General features: G+C 37.8%; 1 protein-coding gene across 3 annotated transcripts in view; it reads left to right on the top strand.

The window, feature by feature from the left end:
* Positions 1-20,539, top strand: part of MOB1B (MOB kinase activator 1B) — a 72,179-nt gene that overhangs the window by 32,514 nt on the left and 19,126 nt on the right. For all 3 annotated transcript variants that reach the window (XR_002825157.1, XR_002825156.1, XM_023737788.1), the window contains exons 3-5: positions 7,588-7,681; positions 16,759-16,892; positions 20,097-20,260. Coding sequence is in view for 1 of the 3 variants with exons in the window: in XM_023737788.1 (XP_023593556.1) it covers positions 7,588-7,681; positions 16,759-16,892; positions 20,097-20,260 (392 nt within the window). In the remaining 2 variants the exon portion in view is untranslated. The remainder of the gene's footprint in view (positions 1-7,587; positions 7,682-16,758; positions 16,893-20,096; positions 20,261-20,539) is intronic.

Raw genomic sequence — 20,539 nt, 5'->3', positions numbered from 1 at the left:
TGGTAGCTGTGGTCCATTAGTCCTTTGGACTAATCTTTTCCTTGTATCTTGTTCTCTTCGTTCTCCATTGCTCCCAGAGGGATGAGACCAGTGGAGTATCTTAGATGGCTGCTCACAGGCTTTTAAGACCCCAGATACTACACACCGAGGCAGAATGTAGAACATTGTCTTTATAAACTGTGTTTTGCTAGTTGAGCTAGATGTTCGCAGAGACCATGGTCCCCATAGCCCTACGCCCAGCAATTCAGTCCCTCATGGAGTTTGAATGTATCTATGGAGCTTCCATGACCTTTCCTTGTACAAGTTGTGCTGGTTTCCCCAGTATTGTGTACTGTCCCACCCTTCACCAAAGTCTTTTTAGTCTTTTGATGAAGTCTTTTGATGAGCATAAGTGTTTAATTTTAGAAGATCCCAGTTATCTAGCCTATCTTCTGGTGTTGTGTATTGTTAATTATGGTTTGTATCCTGTTTATGCTGTATATTAGGACGCCTAGTGTTGACCCTATTTTTTCACCATGATCTATATAGTTTTGGGTTTCATATTTAGGTCTTTGATCCATTTTGAATTATTTTTTGTGTATGGTGTGAGGTATGGGTCCTGTTTCATTTTTTTACAGATGGACATCCAGTTTTGCTGGCAACATTTGTTTAAAAGACTGTCTTTTCCCTGTTTAATGGACTTTGAGCCTTTGTCAAAGATCAGGTGGCCGTAGGTGGATGGATTTACACCTGGGTTCTTGATTCTGTTCCTTTGGTCAATGTGTCTGTTGTCGTACCAGTATCAGGCTGTTTTGACTACTGTAGCTGTATAGTAGTTTCTGAGGTCAGGTAGTGTGAGGCCTCCTTCTTCTTCGGTAATGCTGTACTTATCTGAGGCTTCTTTCCATACAAAGTTAATGATTTGTTCTTCGTCTTGTTAGAGAATACTGTTGGTATTTGGATCGGGATTGCACTGTATTTGTAGATTGCTTTGGTTAGCTTTGACTCTTTTTAAAGTCTTTAATTTTTTTCTGTTGTCCTAGAAAGTCTGAATTAAAAAAAAGCACAGCCTTAAGTTCTGGGGCCCCCAGCACCCTGTCACTTGTGACCGACTGTCTACAGATTTAGGGATTTCCTCTCTCCCCTCAGTATACCAGCTATAAGCTCAGAGGTCTCCAAGATCCCCACTCAGTTTTGACCTGTTGGCTTCGTTACTCCCTTGGGTTCGATAATTATCTAGAACAACTCACAGAACTCAGGAAATCACTATACTTATGATTATAATTTTATCAAAAGGATACAAATCAGCACCAACATAAAGAAGAGGTCTGGAAGGGTCCCCAACATGAAGCTACTGTTTCTCAGAAAGGGTGCATCACCCTTCCAAGAACAGACGTCTTTTGCCACCCAGGAATCCCATGGAGCCTTGTCTGCAGACCTTTATTGGGACTGCATTAGGTAGGCATGATTGACTGAATCATGCCCCCTCCTCTGAGGTCAGCTGATATCTTGCAGTGTGGGTCTTTCTGGCATGGTCAGCCTCTACCTGAGTCAGTTCATTAGCATAACCTGTCTAGTCTGTTCTGGAGCCCTTATAGATAAAAGACATTTCAGTCACTGGGGAAATTCCAAGGTTTTAGAGGTTATCTCTGAGGAACCAAGGAGAAAGACCAGATTCTTTCCATTAAGTTAAATTCTTCACCCCACACTTCCACAACAACTTAAATACCTCCTGTTTTAAAAAACTTAAGAGACGTCTGTTCTCTATTAGCCTGTAAAGTCAGCGAGGACAAGGGATTATGTCAGCTTTGTTTCTTATTGTATTCCTAGAGGCTAGCATAGTTTCTGTCATATCTAAAGGCCATGCATTGTCTGGGAAGAGGTAAAAGTATTAATTGTTGTTTGGCTTTGATAAATTAAGTTTGCATGATCTACACTCTAGGGCAGGGCTGATAAACCTTTTCTGTAAAGGACTAGATGGTAAATTTATGCTTTCCAGACCATATGTATCTATCGCAGCTATTCATCTCTGCTATTGCACAACAAAAGCAGTCACAGACAATATGAATGGATGTGGTCATGCCCCAGTAAAACTTTATTTACAAAAATAGGCGATGTGCCAGATTTGTCCTCTGGGCCAGAGTTTGCCTACCCTGTTGTAAGTTCACCCTTATTGAACCTATCACTAAAATAATAATAAATGCATGTAAAATTACTTAGCTAATTGAGAAGAAGAGTGGCTAAGACTCCAGTAAATTGTTGACTAGAAGTGGTGGTGGATATTCTTGACTCACTCCTAATCTGAGAAAAAAACAAATCTAAATGCTGCTTCCAAGAGACATACTTTAAATATACTGATACAGGAAGGTTAAAATTAAAAAGTGAACCACTAACCCCCCCTAAAAAGCTGATATAGTCATGTTAATATCAGGTAAAATAAATATTAAGGCAAAAAACATTAATAGAGAAGGCGATTTTAAAATGATAAATAGTTCAATTCACAAAGAATGTATAAAATTCTTAATTTATATGTCTTTCACATCTCAAAAACATATTAAAATTAGTTGACAAAACTAAAAGGAGAAATAGAAAATCCACAGTTAAAAAGGCAGATTTTAACTCTCCTCTCTCAGTAACTGATAGACAGTGTAGAGCAAAAAACAACAAGGAATTAAAAGCATTTAGGCAACATGATAACAGATTTGACCTGAGGGACACATGACCCAAGCACTTCAGATTACACACATGTACATTTTCAAAAACTGAAGGGATTGAAATCATATGAAATATGTTCTCTAACCATAATGAATTTAGCTAAAAATCAATAACAAGAACTAGAAAATCTATATATGTTTGGAAAGGATATATCTCGATGGAAATTAGAAAATATTTTGAACTGAAATATACTGAAAATACTACATACAAAAACGTGTGGCATGTAGCTAAAGCTGTGCTTAGAGGGAAGTTTAAAGCCTTGCGTATATATATTTGAAAAGAAAAACTATTGAAAATGAATGATCTAAGCATCTTATCTCCAGAGGTTAGCAAAATAACAGCAAATTAAATGCAAAGAAAGTAAAAAAAGAAGTCAGTAAAGATAAAGGCAGAAGTTAATAAAATAGAAAGCAAACATAGAATAAAGAGAATCAACAAAGTTCCCCCCTCATCCCCCCCAAAAATTGGTTCCTTGAAAAGTTTAATGAAAACTATAACCCTTGACAAGACTGATCAAGAAAAAATTAAAATGAAGCACAAATAACAAATACGAGGAATGAAAGAGTATCACTACAGATCATAGCATTAAAAAATCATAAGTGAGTATTATGAATAAATTTTAAATTATATCGATAAATTTGGAAGTTTAATTGAAATGGACAAATTCCTAGAAAAATTCAACTTAGCAGAGCTGACAGAAGAATAGAAAATCTAAATAGTCTTGTAACTATTCTAAAAAATGGAATCTAATTAAAAACATTCTTACAGTAGAGATTTCTACCAAACATTTAAGGAAAAATTAATACCAGTTGTCTTAGTCATCTAGTGCTGCTATAACAGAACACTACAAGTGGATGGTTTTAACGAAGAGAAGTTTATTCCTTTACAGTAAAGTAGGCTAAAGTCCAAATTCAGGGCGTCAACTCCAGCGGAAGGCTCTCTCTCTGTAGGGCTTCTTCTCGTCAGTGTTCCCCCAGACTAGGAGCTTCTTTGCGCAGGGACCCCGGTCCAAAGGATGCACTCTGCTCCCGGCACTGCCTTATTGATGGTATGAGGTCCCCAACTGCCTGCTTGCTTCCCTTTCCTTTTCTCTTGAGAGACAGAAGGTGGTGCAGGCCACACCCCAGGGAAACTCCCTTTACACTGGATCTGGGATATGACCTGGGTAAAGGTGGTATTACAATCCCACCCTAATCCTCTTTAACATAAAATTACAATCACAAAATGGAGGCCAACCACACAATTCTGGGAATCATGGCCCAGCCAAATTGATACGCACATTTTTGGGAGGACATAATTCAAACCATGACATTCTACCCTTTGGCCCCCAAAAAATCACATCCTTGCAACATGGAAAACATATTCATCTCATCATATCATAGCAAAAGTCTTAACTCCAAGTCCAAAATCCAAAAATTCCTCTTCATCTGTGAAATCTAGAATACAAGTTATTTGCTTCCAAAGGTACAATGACAGAGCAGGCACAAGCTAGACATTTCCGTTACAAATGGGAGAAACTAGAGGAAAAGAAGTGATAACCGGCACCAAGCAAGTCAGCAGAACACATTACATTAGCCCTCAAGGCTTTGAAAATAATCTTCTGTTCTCTGAGACAGTTTACACAATAGCCCTGCCCTCCAGACTCTAGATATTGGCCACAGTCTCTGGATTTTGAGTGGAGGCTCCTTGGCCCTGGGCCCTGGGCTTCAGCTTCACCTTCCAGGCCCACTGGGACAGCAGCCCTGCTCCTTTGGCTTTAGGCGCACCATTCTCCTACTCCATCGGAGTGACAACTCCACCCTTAGAAACACCAGAGGCTATGACTCCACCCTTTGAAACCCCTGAGGTCATGGCCATGCGTTTTGAGACCAAGGCAGCTCAGCTTCTTGTGTCCCTTGTCTCTTCAGCTTGTTTTCTGGTTTCTTGGCCTCTCGGCTGCTCGGGCCTCAGGCCCACATCTGCCCTGCTGGGGCAAGTGTTCCAAAGCTCTGTAGCTCCACCAATAAGTGCCCGGAGGCACCCCAATCCACCAGAAAGCCTTGTGCGCACAGGCACTCAGCTCTCTCACTCCGTGGGTTGGCAAGCCTAGCTCCACCAATAAGTACCCAGAGGCACCCCACTCTGCCAGGAAGCCTCCTGCGCACAGGCACTCAGGTCTCTCGCTCTGTTGGTCGGCTCCAGTGCTGGTCTCTTGGTTCTGCTGCTGTTGGTTCTCTGCCACTGCCGCTCCTCTGCCACTGCAGATTCCCTGCCACTGCCACTTCTCTGCTGTTGCAGGTTCTCTGCTGCTGCTTATCCTTTGTTGTTGCCACTACTCTATCCATTGACAGTTTCGAAACCGCTTCCACATTTTAGGTATCTGTTAGAGCAACCCCACTCTCTCGGTACCAAATGTTTTAGGCTGGGTTCTCTAGAGAAGCAAAACCAGTAAAGCGTATAAATATATATATAGAGAGAGATTTATATCAAGGAAATAGCTCACGCAATTGTAGAGGCTAAAACGTCCCAAGTCCACAGATCAGGGTAGAGGCCGCTCCCAGTTCATGTAACTGCAGAAGCCGGTGAACCCAAGGTCAGCAGGTTGGAGAGGGGCTCCTGCTCGGGGGCTGTGAAGGTCAATGAATTCCAAGATCAGCAGACAAGACCGCAAGGTTTCTCCTGATTCACGTAGTTGCAGGGGCTAGCGAACCCAAGGTCAGCAGTTCGGGGAACTGGACTCTTGCTCGCAGGCTGAGAAGTTTGATGAATTCCAAGATCAACAGGTGAGCTGCTAGCTCAAGTCCCAGGAACCAGAGGTGAGACAACAAGAGGCAGCTGCTGAGTCTGGAATAAGCCAAAAACCTTGGCAAGGCGAGCAGGCAGAAGGTAACTGGCAGAAGGCAGAGAGATGAAACCGAGAGGGTGGTGAGCTGCCACAGGCCCCGCCTCCACTGGTACCACTCGGCAGATTCCATCATGAGGGTGATCACAACATTATACAACTGCTAAAACACTGACAGTAATGGTCTAGACAAGTTGACATACAATCTTATCCATCACACCAGTCTTTCTCAAGCTCTTACAGAGAATGGGAAAAAGGCTGTCTGTTGTTTTATGATGCCTTCATAGACACTATGAGAAAACGAAATAAGTTAATCCCATTTATGAACCTACTTATAAAAATCCTTATAAAAATATTAGCAAACAGAATCTAGCAATATATAAAAAAATATAGCACATCATGACCAAGTTGAGTTTATTCCAGGAATACAAGATTGGTTTAACTCTTGAAAAGCATTCATTGTAATCCACCACATTAACTCAAATAAAGGAGGAAAAAAATTCTGTCATCTCAGTACATGGAGAAAAGGCATTTGGTAAAATTCAAAATCAATTCATAATAAAAAACTTAGCAAATAAATAATTGGTTAGCAGTTTCTTCTGATAAAAAATAGCCATATATTCCCAAAAAAGACTAGCAAACATCATACTTAATAATGAAATGTTGAAGTTTTTCTCAGATTAGAGATGAGTCAAGGGTGTTCACCACCACCACTTCTGTTCAGCTTTTAACTGGGGTCTTAACCAATGCAGTAAATCAGGAAAAATAAAGAAAAGATATAACTACTGAAAAGGGAGACCGAACACTTTCATTCACAATCAATAGGAATTTGAATGTAGAAAATCTAAAAGAAACTATATCATAATTAGTATTATTAATAGATGAGTTTAATAAGGTTGTTAGTTCTGAGGTTAATATAAATAATTATGAATAGCATAAAAAATATAAAAACCTAGGAATAAATCAAATGAAATGAATGGAAAACTATTCCTCAACTAGTGCTTTTTTGTGGCCTTCTTAAGAAATATATCCATGCCATAGGCCATGAAAATATTTTTCTATACTATTCCTAGAAATAGCCTTTTACATTTAGGTGTGTATGGCATGAGTGAAGAGTCAAGTTTTTTTTTTTTTTTTTTTTTTAATAGAGATAGCCAGTTGACTTAGAACTATCTGTTGAAAAGACTGCCCTTTTCCCATTGTTCTGCAGTGATGACTTGTTACCGGAAACAGATGCAAGCAGAGAGGAAATACTTGTTACAATAAATCAAGTGTTTTCCTCTTTACTTTCATCTATTTCTGGTGTCTCTATTCTGTTCTATTGGTCTACAAAGACCACACTGTTTTTATTCATTGTAGTTTATAAGTCTTGACATGGCAGTCCTTCTACCTTATTCTAAGAGTATCTTGGATGTTCTTGGCCATTTGTATTTTCAAATAAATTTTAGCCATTTTGATGGCTATGGAATGACATTCCACTGTCATTTTAATTACAATTCTATGATTGCTAATGTGGTAGAGCATATTTTCATTTGCTTTTTGACATTCTGGAAACCTTTTATGAAGTGCCAGTTGAAGACAGTCTCACATTTTTCTTTTGGACTGTCTTTTTGTTGTGGGTGGGTGCTGTTGAGTTGATTCCAACTCATGGCAACCCCATGTGACAGTAGAACTGCCCAGTAGGTTCTTCTTGGCTGTAATCTTTACAGAAGCAGATCACCAGATCTTTTCCCTGCAAAGCTGCTGAGTGGGTTCAAACTGTGAACCTTTCGGTTAGCAGCCGAGTGTAACCGAGTGTAGCTACCAGGGCTCCAAATTTTTGTTGGTTATATGTGTCACAAATTATTTCTTCCACTCTGTGATTTGCCTTTTTGCTCTCTTAATGGTATCTCTTGATGAACAGAAATTCCTAATTTTAATATAGTCCAATATTGTGGTTTCTTTATGTGTTTATCACTGTTCCTTGTTGAAAAAAGAATACTGATAAACTTAGGATCATGCATGAGTAAAATCAAAATTTAGTTTTTATTTTAACCATTCTGTTCTACTAATAGCTTATATTTGCTTTGCAGCTGTGGATTTCTTCAATCAGATCAACATGCTTTACGGAACCATCACAGATTTCTGTACAGAGGAGAGTTGCCCAGTGATGTCAGCTGGCCCAAAGTAAGACATGGTTAATGATCAGTTCTTACTTTTACATTATGTCATGGTTCTTCGATAAGAAGAAAGTTTCTGACCATGTAGTTTCTCTTCTTAGCAGCTGCTTCTGTGGTTCACCAGTGATGAATATATCAAGGCCAGATTCCTTAGCCTGAGCTTTATGGCCTTCCCTGTATTGTCTTCCATTTTGCTTTTTTCCTGTTTGCTTATGTTACTCCTCTGGTGTATCCAAACTACATTACCGAAAATACCCTGCTGATCCATCCATTACCTTATAATCTTTTAAGATTTACTCATTTTGTTTTTTCTCTCAGATACTTTTCTTCTCTTTTCCATCTCCTTCCTGTTATCTTCTGCTAATATTTTAAAAATCTTACCTATCTTCATGGCCCAGATCAAATCTTTCCTTCTGCATGAAGCTTTCTAATTTCTTGAATAGATGTGATGTTTTTGTTCTTTAACTTTTTTTTATCTTTATAATGGTTACATTTCTTTGTTACATTATACTTCTTATCCTATTTATACTTGTCTTGTTTAACTTGTTCTTTAGAATCCATTTAGTGTAAGGACAGTGCCTATCACCTAGTTAGCACTCAATAAATGTTGGTTGCATCAATTAAGTTTTGGAACTTTGTTGGCTATTATTATTACTGTTACTCATAATAACAATAACAGCTACCATTTATTTAGTCCCTCCTAAATGCAAGGCCTATACATGCATTATATCTTTTACTTCATACAGCAACCCTATGAGGTAAGAAAAGTGTTGCTGTTTTCATTTTACAGGACAAGAAATTGAATCTTAGAAAGATTAATTTGTCCAAGGTCTGATTATCTAGAAACAGGCAATGCTGGGGTTGACACTCAGGTCTATTTGATTCTAGTGTCTGTACTCTTAATTGCTACACTGTATCATTTCCCATGTTACAAGCAATATCATTTGATGTTTATAAGGCATAATGTAGAGAGGAGTCTTATTCTTAGTGCTAACTTTTTAAAAAGGATGTTCTTCCTTTCTGTAATATACAAGATGTGAATATCAAAACAAAACAACAATACAAACTGCCCAAACATACTAGTACTTAGGAGTATTATCATTCTAAGTAGTGACCTGAGATGGTTAATCACTTATTCTGCTAATTGCTTGGACTATTTTAAATTGTCATGTCAGAACCAGATCATGCAGGAGAAGATAGTTTTATTACTTCATAGTCATACCTTATTATTATTATTTTTAATAAATCCACATATTGACCAAAGGATTACCTTGTTGGAGTCACCTACCTTATTCCTCAAAATAACTCCAAATGAGTTTTGCTGTTTCTAAGAATCAGGTCCCTTTGAAAAGAATGACAGTTTGCCATCATTGAGGATGTTCAAAACAATATGCTTTAAACTCTCCTGGCAGTTTCAAAACAGAAGTGTTTAAATGATTTTGAACATTACTGGAATGTATGCCTAGCTTCCTAAGGTAACTTTTTTGAGAAAACAACTTATTTTGAAATAATTTTAAGGTTACATAACTTTACCGTACACAACAGTACAAAGAACTCCTGTATCCCTTTCACCCAAATTCCCCACTTTGTTAACATTTTACCACATTTGCTTCATCACCCTTTCTCTGTATGTATACTCATTAACATTAATTTTTTTTCTAAACCTTTTGAGCAAATTGTAGACAGGATGCTCCATCACTCCTTAATATTCCAATGTGCATTTTTCACAAAGATACTTTTCTACATAACCAACATACAAACCTTTCAAATCACCACCTCTAGTCTACAAACTCCCACGTGTCTGTTAGTTTATCGAACTCTGGTGGCTTGTGTATTGCTGTGATGCTGGAAGCTATGCCACTGGTATTTTAAATACCAGCAGGGTCACCCATGGTGGACAGGTTTCAGCGGAGCTTTGGACTAAGACAGACTAGGAAGAAGGACCTGGCAGTCTATTTCTGAAAAAATTGGCCAGTGAAAACCTTATGAATAGCAGTGGAACATTGGTGTAGTGCCAGAAGATGAGCCTCTCAGGTTGGAAGCACTCAAAATACCACTGGGGAAGACCTGCCTCCTCAAAGTAGAGTCGACCTTAATGATGTGGATGGATTCAAGCTTTCAGGACCTTCATTTGCTGTTGTGTCACGACTCAAAATGAGAAGAAACAGCTGCAAACATCCATTAATAATCAGAACATGGAATGTATGAAGTATGAATCTAGGAAAATTGGAAGTTGTCAAAAATGAAATGGACTGCATAAAAGATCGATATCCTAGGCATTAGTGAGCTGAAATGGACTGGTATTGGCCATTTTGAATCAGACAATCATATGGTTACTGCTGGGAATGACAAACTGAAGAGCAATGGCATTGCATTCATCATCAAAAAGAACATTTCAAGATTCATCCTGAAGTATAGTGCTGTCAGTGATAGGATAATATCCATACACCTACAAGGAATACCAGTTAATATGACTATTATTCAAATTTACTTATTGTGTTGGGCAAATCTGCTGCAAAAGTCATCTTTAAAGTATTGAAAAGCGAGGATATCACTTTGAGGACTAAGGTGTGCCTGATCTAAGCTGTGGATTTTTAGTTGCCTCATATGCTGGACAATGTTACAAGGAAGACCAAAAAAGAATTTGCACCTTTGAATTACAGTGTTGGCCAAGAATATTGACTATACCATGGACTGTCAGAAGAATGAACAAATCTGTCTTGGAAGAAGTACAGCCAGAATGCTCTATAGAAGCAAGGATGGTGAGACATCATCTCACGTATTTTGGACGTGTTAACAGGAGGGACCCTGGAGAAGGACATATCATGCTTGATAAAGTGGAGGGTCAGCGAAAAAGAGGAAGGTACTGGATGAGATGGATTGACACAATGGCTCTGACAATGGGCTCAAGCATAGCAAGGATTATGAGGATGGTGCAGGACCAGGCAGTATTTCCTTCTGTTGTACATAGGGTTGCTACGATTAAGAACTGACTCAACGGCACAAACACCATTCACATTTCATCAGCTGCTGCTCTCAACGGTGTCTCAGTTTTTCCTTTCTGTTCCAAAATCCTATCTAGGATGCGTATTGCAGTTATTTGTCATATCCCTTCGGGTACCTTCAACCTGGAACAGTTTCTCAGTCTTTCCCGTATTGACTTTTGTGCAGAAAAGAGTTAACATAGCAGATCTGACTACTGTCTCTGGAAAGGCATGCTTACAAGGTTGGCCCTTGGATTTCAGAAGGGCTCCTACCACCCTAACTGGTAAGAGTGGCTCACTGTGCCTAAACTGTGCAAATGAGATGGTTTATGGTGAACACTGCTTTCCTTCTGGGAGTCTGGAATTTTGGTAGGTTCCAGGCAGAGGGTGCCTGCTTGACTATCTTGCAGTAAAAACGCTGGACACTGAGTCTCTAATGAGACTGATAGATGGCATTTCACATATGTTGTCACAGCTCAACTGCTGGCGGAATTAAGTACATCCTGTGCGACTCCACTAGGAGAGGACTTTGGAAGCTGGTTTCCTCTGGACTTTCCCCTTTGCTGATTTTGGTTTGTATCCTTTCACTATAATAAATCATAGCCATGAGTACTACTATATCGGAGTCCTGTGAGCCCTGTTAGCAAATCATCAAATCTGGAGATATCCTGGGGAACCCTGACCCAGCCTTACATTTTGTAGGATGACCGTTACCCTGGGTTCCTTTGATGTTTTGTTGTGGCCACATGCAGGCTATGCTTTCTTGGCAGGAACACCACAGAAATGATACTCTACCTTTCCCAGTGGATCACATCAGGAGGCACACAGTGTTGATGCATGACATCACTGGTTATGTTAACCCTGATTACCTTGTCATGTTGGTGTCTTCCAGGTTTCTTCACCATAAATTCATCAGTTTTCTCTTTGTAACTGAACTGATATTTTTTTTTGGAGGTATTCTGAGATTATATCAATATCCTGTTCCTATGAACTAAGGAAACTGTGCTATTTAAAATACTGCCCTGACTCCTTTCCCCACAGAAACCTCTAAATAGCTAGTCCAGGAAGAACTTAACTAATTCTTCAAAAGTAACAGCCATGTGCCCGGCTACCACCACTGACTGCTCTGACCAGGATCACAATAGAAGGTTCTGGACAGAGCTGGAGAAGGATGTAGAGCATAATTCTAACACGCACACAAAAAAAGACCAGATTTACTGGCCTAAAGGAGACTGGAGAAACCTCGAGAGTATGGCCCCCAGACACCCTTTTAGCTCAGTGGTGAAGTTACCTCCGAGGTTCACTGTTCAGCCTGGGAGTGGACAGCCCCGTAAAACCAAATGAGACTAACAAGGTACAGGAATCCAGTGACAAGGGCCAGAAGGCAGAAGGAGTCAAGGAAGCTGGTGATAGGGAACACAAGGTTGAGTAAGGATATTGTTGATGTGTTGTGAGATTGTTAACCATTGTCATAGGGCAACATTTGTAGTAACTGTTAAATGAGAAGCTATTTTGTTCTGTAAGCCTTCATCTTAAGTGAGAATAACAGCACAATTGGAAGAGCATAGTCAATGTCACTGAACTGTGTATGTAGAAATTTTTGAAATGATGTATCTTTGTCTATGTGTATTTTTACCAAAAAAAAAAAGAGGTTGAGAATTTAGAGGGTTAATATGTTGTGGGGTTGTTAACCAATGTCATAAAACAACGTGTACTACTGTTTCATGAGAAACTATTTGTTCTGTAAGCCTTCACCTGAAGTACAATAAAATAAAAAAATAAAAAATTTAAGGACTTTAAAAAAAAAAAAAAGTAACAGCCATAGGATCTATATAAATATACTATAAAAACAAAAAATTGATGAATGAAATAATCACAGATGAAGGACATTTACAAGAAAAACATTGCCATTGAATAAAAGAAACTTTATTCAGTTAGAATTCCATGGACTCAGAGAATTTATTGTCAAATGCTTGAAGAGCTCATAGCAGAGATACAAGAATGAATGAAAAGCTTAGTGGTACCATATAAGGAGGTAACAAGTAAGGTGGCAGTTTTCAGGAAAGGTGTTTAAGAGAAATGAAGGCCACACTAGAAAATGCACAAAGGTAGCACTTTATCTTATTTTTTTGCTCAGAGACACTGGTGTCTCCTAGTTTCATCAAAGATAGAGTGTGCATTTCTGTTTTCTCTTGTTGTTCTGGGATGATTTCTTAGAGGAAAAGGGAGCATTTTAAAATGAAATCCTGTTTTAGTACTTTTTAATTCTTATTAGTGTTACTGGTATTTAACTTTATCACATGTGAAAATAGATGTTTTTAATTTTGCAATTTTATATGGTTAGTTTTGCATTTAGAAATTTACTAGCACCTGTCTTCTAAGAAAGCAAGTTCCTCAGGCTTTGAGAGCTGTGTTTGTCTCTCTGCTTGTGTTTATGTGTGTGTTTAACTAAAGCTACATATAACTGATTTAAATACAGTATTTCCAGGAATAGGCATGGATTTTTTTCCATTTCTTCTCTCCCTCCGCCCCCCCTTTCCTTCTTTTTCTTTTGTTTTGAGAGTCTTGACTTTTGTCTGTCGTTACTGCTACAAAGATATAATCGTGTTTATGGTTTGCCATCTTTACCAATAGATGCAGGATTGTACCAAGGAGAGGCATTTGTGAATAGCTTAGCGCTAGCCCCTTGCTAAATGATATTGAGTGATGACTCATAGGACTTTGTTCTCTGTTACTATTTATTATCATTATTAATAAAGAAATGGTGAGTATTTTGGCATTTGCAGTTTAAAAGTTCATACCTTATTGACAAACAAATTTCAAAGAGAACGGCCTGTCAGTGGTGGAATAAAAAAAAAAATCAGTGGGGAAAAATAGAGTTACAAAATAAAATAAGTTATCTTAGGTGTAAACATGGCAAAAGAGAAAGATCAGGGAATCATAGTTATAAACGCTAGAAGTATAAGCTATATACAGTTTTATTTTTCAAAAAAGCTTAGGATAGTGAAAGTTAATATATTTTCAAAAGCTTCAGGATATTGATGTGTAAAAACAAGAAAATGATTCTTTGGTTTACTGTGTCTGCTTTTGATCTTTGTATTTAAAAAATGAATATGAAACACCTGAAGAAGATCATGAGAAAATCATTTACAAGAAGAAAAACGTGATTTGTGAGGGAAAGGTATTGATGTTAGGGTATCTTAACATGGGTGAGTTCCTGCTTTAAGTGAAGAGTAATGATGACTCAAGTCCTTCCTTCATGGTCTCTATCTGCAAGGGGATCAAACAAGAAGAAATAGGCTTAAATCAAAGTAGAACTTCAGTTTTATATTAGGAAGAACCTCTTTACTGGCAAAGTGATTAAACACTGGAACAAGATACCAGGAAGTTATTTGGGAAATAAATGGATGTGACAGTCATCCCAGTTGTCCAGAGTTGGCAATAGAGTGCACTACAGAATGTTTACTTGGGTGTATCTTATTTTGGATTATTGTTCTCAGGTGTAAGTGGCTCTGCTTAAGTAGAAAGCATCCTTATTTATCCAATGTCAAGAGAATTTTTATCTTTTAAAATACCCCATAGTATTTTTCCATATTATATTCTGTAATCTCCTTTGCCTGGCTCACTGACCTATCATTCAGTCAGTCCAAAATCTGAACCAGGTTAGAAAAGCACAATTGATTCAAAGAGAGAAGCTAAGTGGTAGAAGTAAACTTTTGGAAACTTAAAAATTAAATGTTTCAGTTTAGAGATTACTTTGGTGTTTCAGCTGCTTGCATATTAAGATTCAGATTCCATGTATATGTTTGTGTGTGTGTGTGTGTGTGTATGTGTGTGTGTGTTATAAGTGCAAGTGTGTGACTCTTATTAGGATTATCATATTAGAGTTTTTACGTGTTCACTTACAAATCTGTGTTCTGTATTAGTCTATTCTATGTGTTAGTCTATTGAGGGTAGGGAAAATGCCTTTCATTTTTATATTCCTTTTTCTTGACACAGTATCTCTCACATAGTAGGTGCACATTAAATGTTTATTTAACTAGTGGATAGTGTTCTGTTAATACCCAAAACTTGTAGGCATCTTTGTGTGGTTACCAGTTTTTTTTAAGGCATATTTAGCTCCTCAATTAAATGTACTCAAATATAGAGTAATTCTCTTCATTGCTTTGGAGCTCCTGTCATTCTCTTAACCTAAAATTTAAAGTCTCAACATAAAAAGAATTGTACTGCATAAGGAGAAATGTTTTTCAAGGAAGAAAAACAACCATGAAGTTCAAATATGGTCATCATAAAACTGGGAAGTAAGCTAGTTTTTCAATTATGGCATTGTATGATTCTAAATGTTATATATGAAGGAAAGCTAAGTGAGAAAATTGAGACATGTGACGAGAGCATGTTGTTGTTGCTGGGTGCCATTGAGTTCATTCCAACTCATAGCGACCCCATGTACAACAGAACAAAACACTGCTCAGTCCTGCGCCATCCTCACAATCGTTGCTATGTTTGAGCCCATTGTAGCCACTGTGTCACTACATCTCGTTAAGGGTCTTCTCTTTTTCACTGACCATCTACTTTACCAAGCATGATGTCCTTCTCCAGGGACTAGTCCCTCCTGATAACATGTCCAAAGTACGTGAGATTAAGTCTTGCCATCCTCACTTCTAAGGAGCATTCTGGCTGTACTTCTTCCAAGACAGATTTGTTCATTCTTCTGTACTTCTTCCAAGACAGATTTGTTCATAGTGTATTCAATATTCTTTGCCAACCCCTTAATTCAAATGCATGAATTCTTCTTTGGTCTTCTTTACTCATTGTTCAGCCTCCACATGCATAGGGAGCAATAGAAAATACCATGGCTTGGGTTGTGTGCACAATACCATGGCTTGGGTTGTGTGCACTTTAGCCCTCAAGGTGACATATTTGCTTTTTAATACTTTAAAGAAGTCTTTTGCAGCAGATTTGCCTAATGTAGTATGTTGTTTGATTTCCTGACTGCTGCTTCCATGGGCCTTGATTGTGGATCCAAATAAAATGAAATCCTTGACAATGTCAGTCTTTTCTCTGTTTATCATTATGTTGCTTATTGGTTCAGTTGTGAGGATTTTTGTTTTCTTTATGTTGAGGAGTAATCCACACTGAAGGCTGTAGTCTTTGATCTTCAACAATAAGTGCTTCAAGTCCTCTTCACTTTCAGCAAGTAAGATTGTATCATCTGCATATCGCAGGATGTTAATGAGTCTTTCTCCAATCCTTATGCAGTATTCTTGATGTAGTCCAGCTTCTTGGATTATTTGCTCAACATACAGATTGAATAATCATGGTGAAAGGATACAACCTTGATGCACACCTTCCTGATTTTAAACCATGCATTATCTCCTTGTTCTGTTTGAACAACTGCCTCTTGGTCTATGTACAGTTCCATACGAGCATAATTAAGTGTTCTGGAATTCCTATTCTTCACAGTGTTGTCCATAATGGATGTTTGCAGCTTTTTCTTCTCATTTTGAAACATGCCATATCGGCAGATGAAGGTCCTGAAAGCTGTGTTCCATCCACGTCATTAAGGTTGACTCTACTTTGAGGAGGCAGCTGTTCCCCAGTAGTCTTTTGAGTGCCTTCCGACCTGAGGGGCTCATCTTCTGGCACTGTATCAGACAATGATCCGCTGCTCTCCATGAAGTTTTCACTGGCCAATTTTTCAGAAGTAGATTGTCCTTCTTCCTAGTCTGTCTTAGTCTGGAATGTCCGCTGAAATCTGTCCACCGTGGGTGACCTTGCTGGTATTTGAAATACTGGTGGCATAGCTTCCAGCATCAGAGCAACATGCAGGCCACCACAGTACAACAAACCATCAGATGAATGGTGGGAGGAGAGCATAGAAACATAAAAAAATGAGTTTGGATCATGATAAATGCAAAATAGCTCACTGGCAGTTTAACAGTGCATCTTTATTTGGAAGAGCAGATGGCTTAAAACATGTCTGTGTATATATTCATATATACACATATATAATACAAAAATATGAAACATATATATATATATATACACTATATGTAGGTATATACTGATATTCTGTGTGATTTTTATCTTTCCAATGCAGATATGAATATCATTGGGCAGACGGAACAAACATCAAGAAGCCTATTAAGTGCTCTGCACCAAAGTATATTGATTATTTGATGACTTGGGTTCAGGATCAGTTGGATGATGAGACGTTATTTCCATCAAAAATTGGTATAATTATTTTGTACTATTGGGATCCATTATGTTTTATCTAATTGTATGTGTTTTAGAATTGTTCTCCCTCTGCACCCTACTCTTGGTTCCAGTTGGAGGGATTCTCTAAGGCTGTGTGTATCTGTCTTAGTCATCTAGTGCTGCTATAACAGAAATACCACCAGTGGATGGCTTTAGCAAAAAGAAGTTTATTCTCTCACAGTCCAGTAGGCTTCAAGTCCAAATTCAGGTTATCACCTCCAGGGGAATGCTTTCTGTGTTGGCTCTGGAGGAAGGTCTGTGTCATCAATCTTCCCTTGGTCTGGGAGCTTCTCTGTGCAGGAACCTCAGGTCCAAAGGATGCACTCTGCTCCTGGTAATGCTTTCTTGATGGTATGAGGTTCCCGTGTGTCTCTGCTTGCTTCTCTCTCTCATATCTCAAAAGAGATTGCGTTGAGACACTATCTGATCTTGTAAACCTCATCAGTATAGCCTCATCATAGTGATAGAGTTTACAACACATAAGGAAATCACATCAGATTTACAAAATGGTACACAATCATACAATACTGGGAATCATGACCCAGCCAAGTTGACAGATGTTTTTGGGGGACTCAATTCAATCCATGACAGTATCTTATGCAGTTCCCAAGAAGAGGCACAAAAGTTCTTTTTCCCAGTGGTAAAATAAGCAAGCTGTTCTATAGGAATTGATCCTTCTCCTCCCCCATGTCACGTAGCATTTTTAAATGCATACTTGTTGAAAAATAGTTTTATAGAAAATAATGATCTACTTTTCCTGACTTAAGATAATCATTTTATTTTGTTAAATTTTTGGCGCTGTCTCACATTAAAATACCATTATTTTATTTGCAATCAAAGAAGGTTTCTTAAAGAAAATAATTAAGATCATGAAGTTAAGAATAGATTTATTTTCCTATTGCTTAAGCCCTTTCAGTAGATGTGCTACATAGAGGTTTATTGGCTTTCTGTTCCAGGAACCATACCAGGTCCATACCTATCAAAAGAATTCTAACTGTATACATTTAAAAATGTCCTATCTTTTTCATACTAAGTTTATTATGAATATTAAGGTAAACCTCTGTATTATTTTAAACAATGAGAAGAACAATATATGGAGGATAATAAGAAAATTTGGCCTGTGTTATTGAAAAAAGAGAGAATGGTATTGGGTAGGCAGATAATAACATTTGCTACATTCATATATTTCTTATTCAGGGAAAGAGTTTATGTGGCTTCTATCACATTTTACATTATATATGTTGCAAAGAGGGAGTTTGACTTTATGACCCACAGAGTCAATCTAACATATTCTGAAATCAAGCTATTTGGGAAGAAGACAAGATTTGGGGGGTTGGCGTATTAGGGACTAAGGGATTTTTGTTTTTTTAATATTGGCTTTAAGGGCATACCTTACATGTAGACAGTCCTTATGTTCTTACCTTGTCAAACTTCTTACAACTCTGTTTTCTGCTGCCGCCTTTTGAAAAAACAAAGAATTTGGTCTTCTAATGATAAAAAACTTTTTGACTACAATTTATGCTTTTAGTGTTTGAAAGAAGGGTTTGGTGGAGGAGAGAGCAATGTTTGTAGTTGCTGTTATTATGGCTGTTTTAAACACGTTTATTGAATGCTTTACTACTTAGGAGCCTTTGTCATAAAAGGGCTATTTTTTTTAGGACTGAAAGATTTACATACTTCATAGTGGTTTTGGATGAGTGTCCTCACCTTATTTTTATCTCCTACAATATACATTTTTTTAACTTTTAATTTTTATTTATAAATTTAACTCAATCTTGGGCTTACATGAAATTTGCAAGCATTTTACAAAGAATTCCTGTATATCCATCAGTTTCTTCAGTTACAAACATTTTACCACATTTGCTTTATCTTCTCTCTCTTACACATACATACATACGTACACACACACACACATATACTGCCAGTTTTTCCTGAGCTGTTTGAGATGTGAGTTTTATATATGATGCCCCTTTACCTGTAAATACTTCAGTGTATATTTCCTTAGAGAATCATAGCATACCTATCAAAATCAGGAAATTAACACTGGTACAATACTGTTGTCTAATCTGCAAATCTTATTCAGATTTCTCACATTCCCCCAGTATCTTTCACAGCAAAAGAAAATTTTTGGTTTTCATTTTCATTCACTTGTCATGTCTTTGGCCTTCTTTAATTTGGAATGTGGGTAGTTTAGTCTTTTTTGGTCTTTCATGACATTGATACTTTGGAAGAGTACAGGTCCATTATTTTGTATAACGTCCCCTCATTTTGGTTTATCTTATGTTTCCTTGTGACCTATAATATTTTTTAAATGAGCAGTAGGCTGTGTGGTGACTTTGAACTCAATAATACCAGTATTTGGAGTCCCTGGGTGGTGCAAATAGTAAACGTGTTCGACTTCTAATGAAAACCTTTTGAAAGGTTGAATGTTTCCAAGTCCACCCAGAGGGACCTCAGAAGAAAGGCCTGGTGATCTACTTCTGAAAAATCAGCCATTGAAAACCCTATGGAGCACGGTTCTACTCTGACACACATGGGGTCACCATGCGTTAGAATCAACTTGGTGGAAAAAAAAAATGTGTCAATGTTTGACTTGTTTTGCCAATCTGGGTCAGTTAGCCATTTTAACAAAGGATATGGGATTTTATATTATTCTAGTTTCATATTTGTTTAGTGCTGTAGATGTGCTCTTATTCAGAAAACCAGCTCAGTTGAGCAGAGACTATAGTTAATTTCACAACAAATATAGATCTAGAGTAGTAATGGAATAGAAGAAGTATAAAAGTCTGTTGGAAGCATTTTAAATAAAACTGAACATGGTTAATGCATTGTGTTCAGCAAATATTTGCATTCAGACTTGATGTTAAGAAATCCGAGGATCTGAGGATGAGTTTTAGTTCTGCTACTACCTTAGGCATTTATCAGTTTCTTTTTTAGTAAAGTGGTGGTTTATGTTAGAAGCATAAAGGGCTGTAATGAAGACTAGTTCTTATTCCATAGAAACTGATTCATAATACATTGAGAACTTCTAAAAGATACATTGGGTATATAAAGCTGTAACTTCATAAGTACTTCCTGTTTTCATCCTTGTCTTTGTAATTTGTTGCCATTTACTGACAAACTCATATTATCTTGTTTTCATCTCTTGTTAATAGAGGGGATTGTTTATCTATTTACTAGGTGTCCCGTTCCCGAAGAATTTCATGTCTGTGGCAAAAACTATACTCAAACGCCTCTTTAGGGTGTATGCTCACATTTATCATCAGCATTTTGACCCTGTGATCCAGCTTCAGGAGGAAGCGCATCTCAATACATCTTTCAAGCACTTTATTTTTTTTGTCCAGGTGAGTTGGATTAGGAGGTCTTTGGTGCTTAGTGTAAGCATTTGTCCACAGAGTTCTGAGGTGAATACCGCATCCACACTGTCAGGATAGAATTTGCCATCTCTCCCTCTAGTCTGCATCCTCCCCTACACTTGCCATGATGATAAGAATCTGGCCTTTTGTTTCTGAATTCCATTAGTCTCCAAGCACGAGGCATGAAAGTCTAAGATGAATCTGAGAGATCTTGCTTTGGAATTGCTTCAGTTCATAGGCCATAACGGAAGGGCTGAATAAGGAGTG

The sequence above is a fragment of the Trichechus manatus genome, unplaced genomic scaffold (genome assembly GCF_000243295.1).
Source record: "Trichechus manatus latirostris isolate Lorelei unplaced genomic scaffold, TriManLat1.0 scaffold00108, whole genome shotgun sequence".
In the NCBI taxonomy this organism is placed as follows: Eukaryota; Metazoa; Chordata; class Mammalia; order Sirenia; family Trichechidae; genus Trichechus; species Trichechus manatus.
Note: the sequence above shows the minus strand (reverse complement) of the source record. Positions and strands in the feature narration are given on the sequence as shown.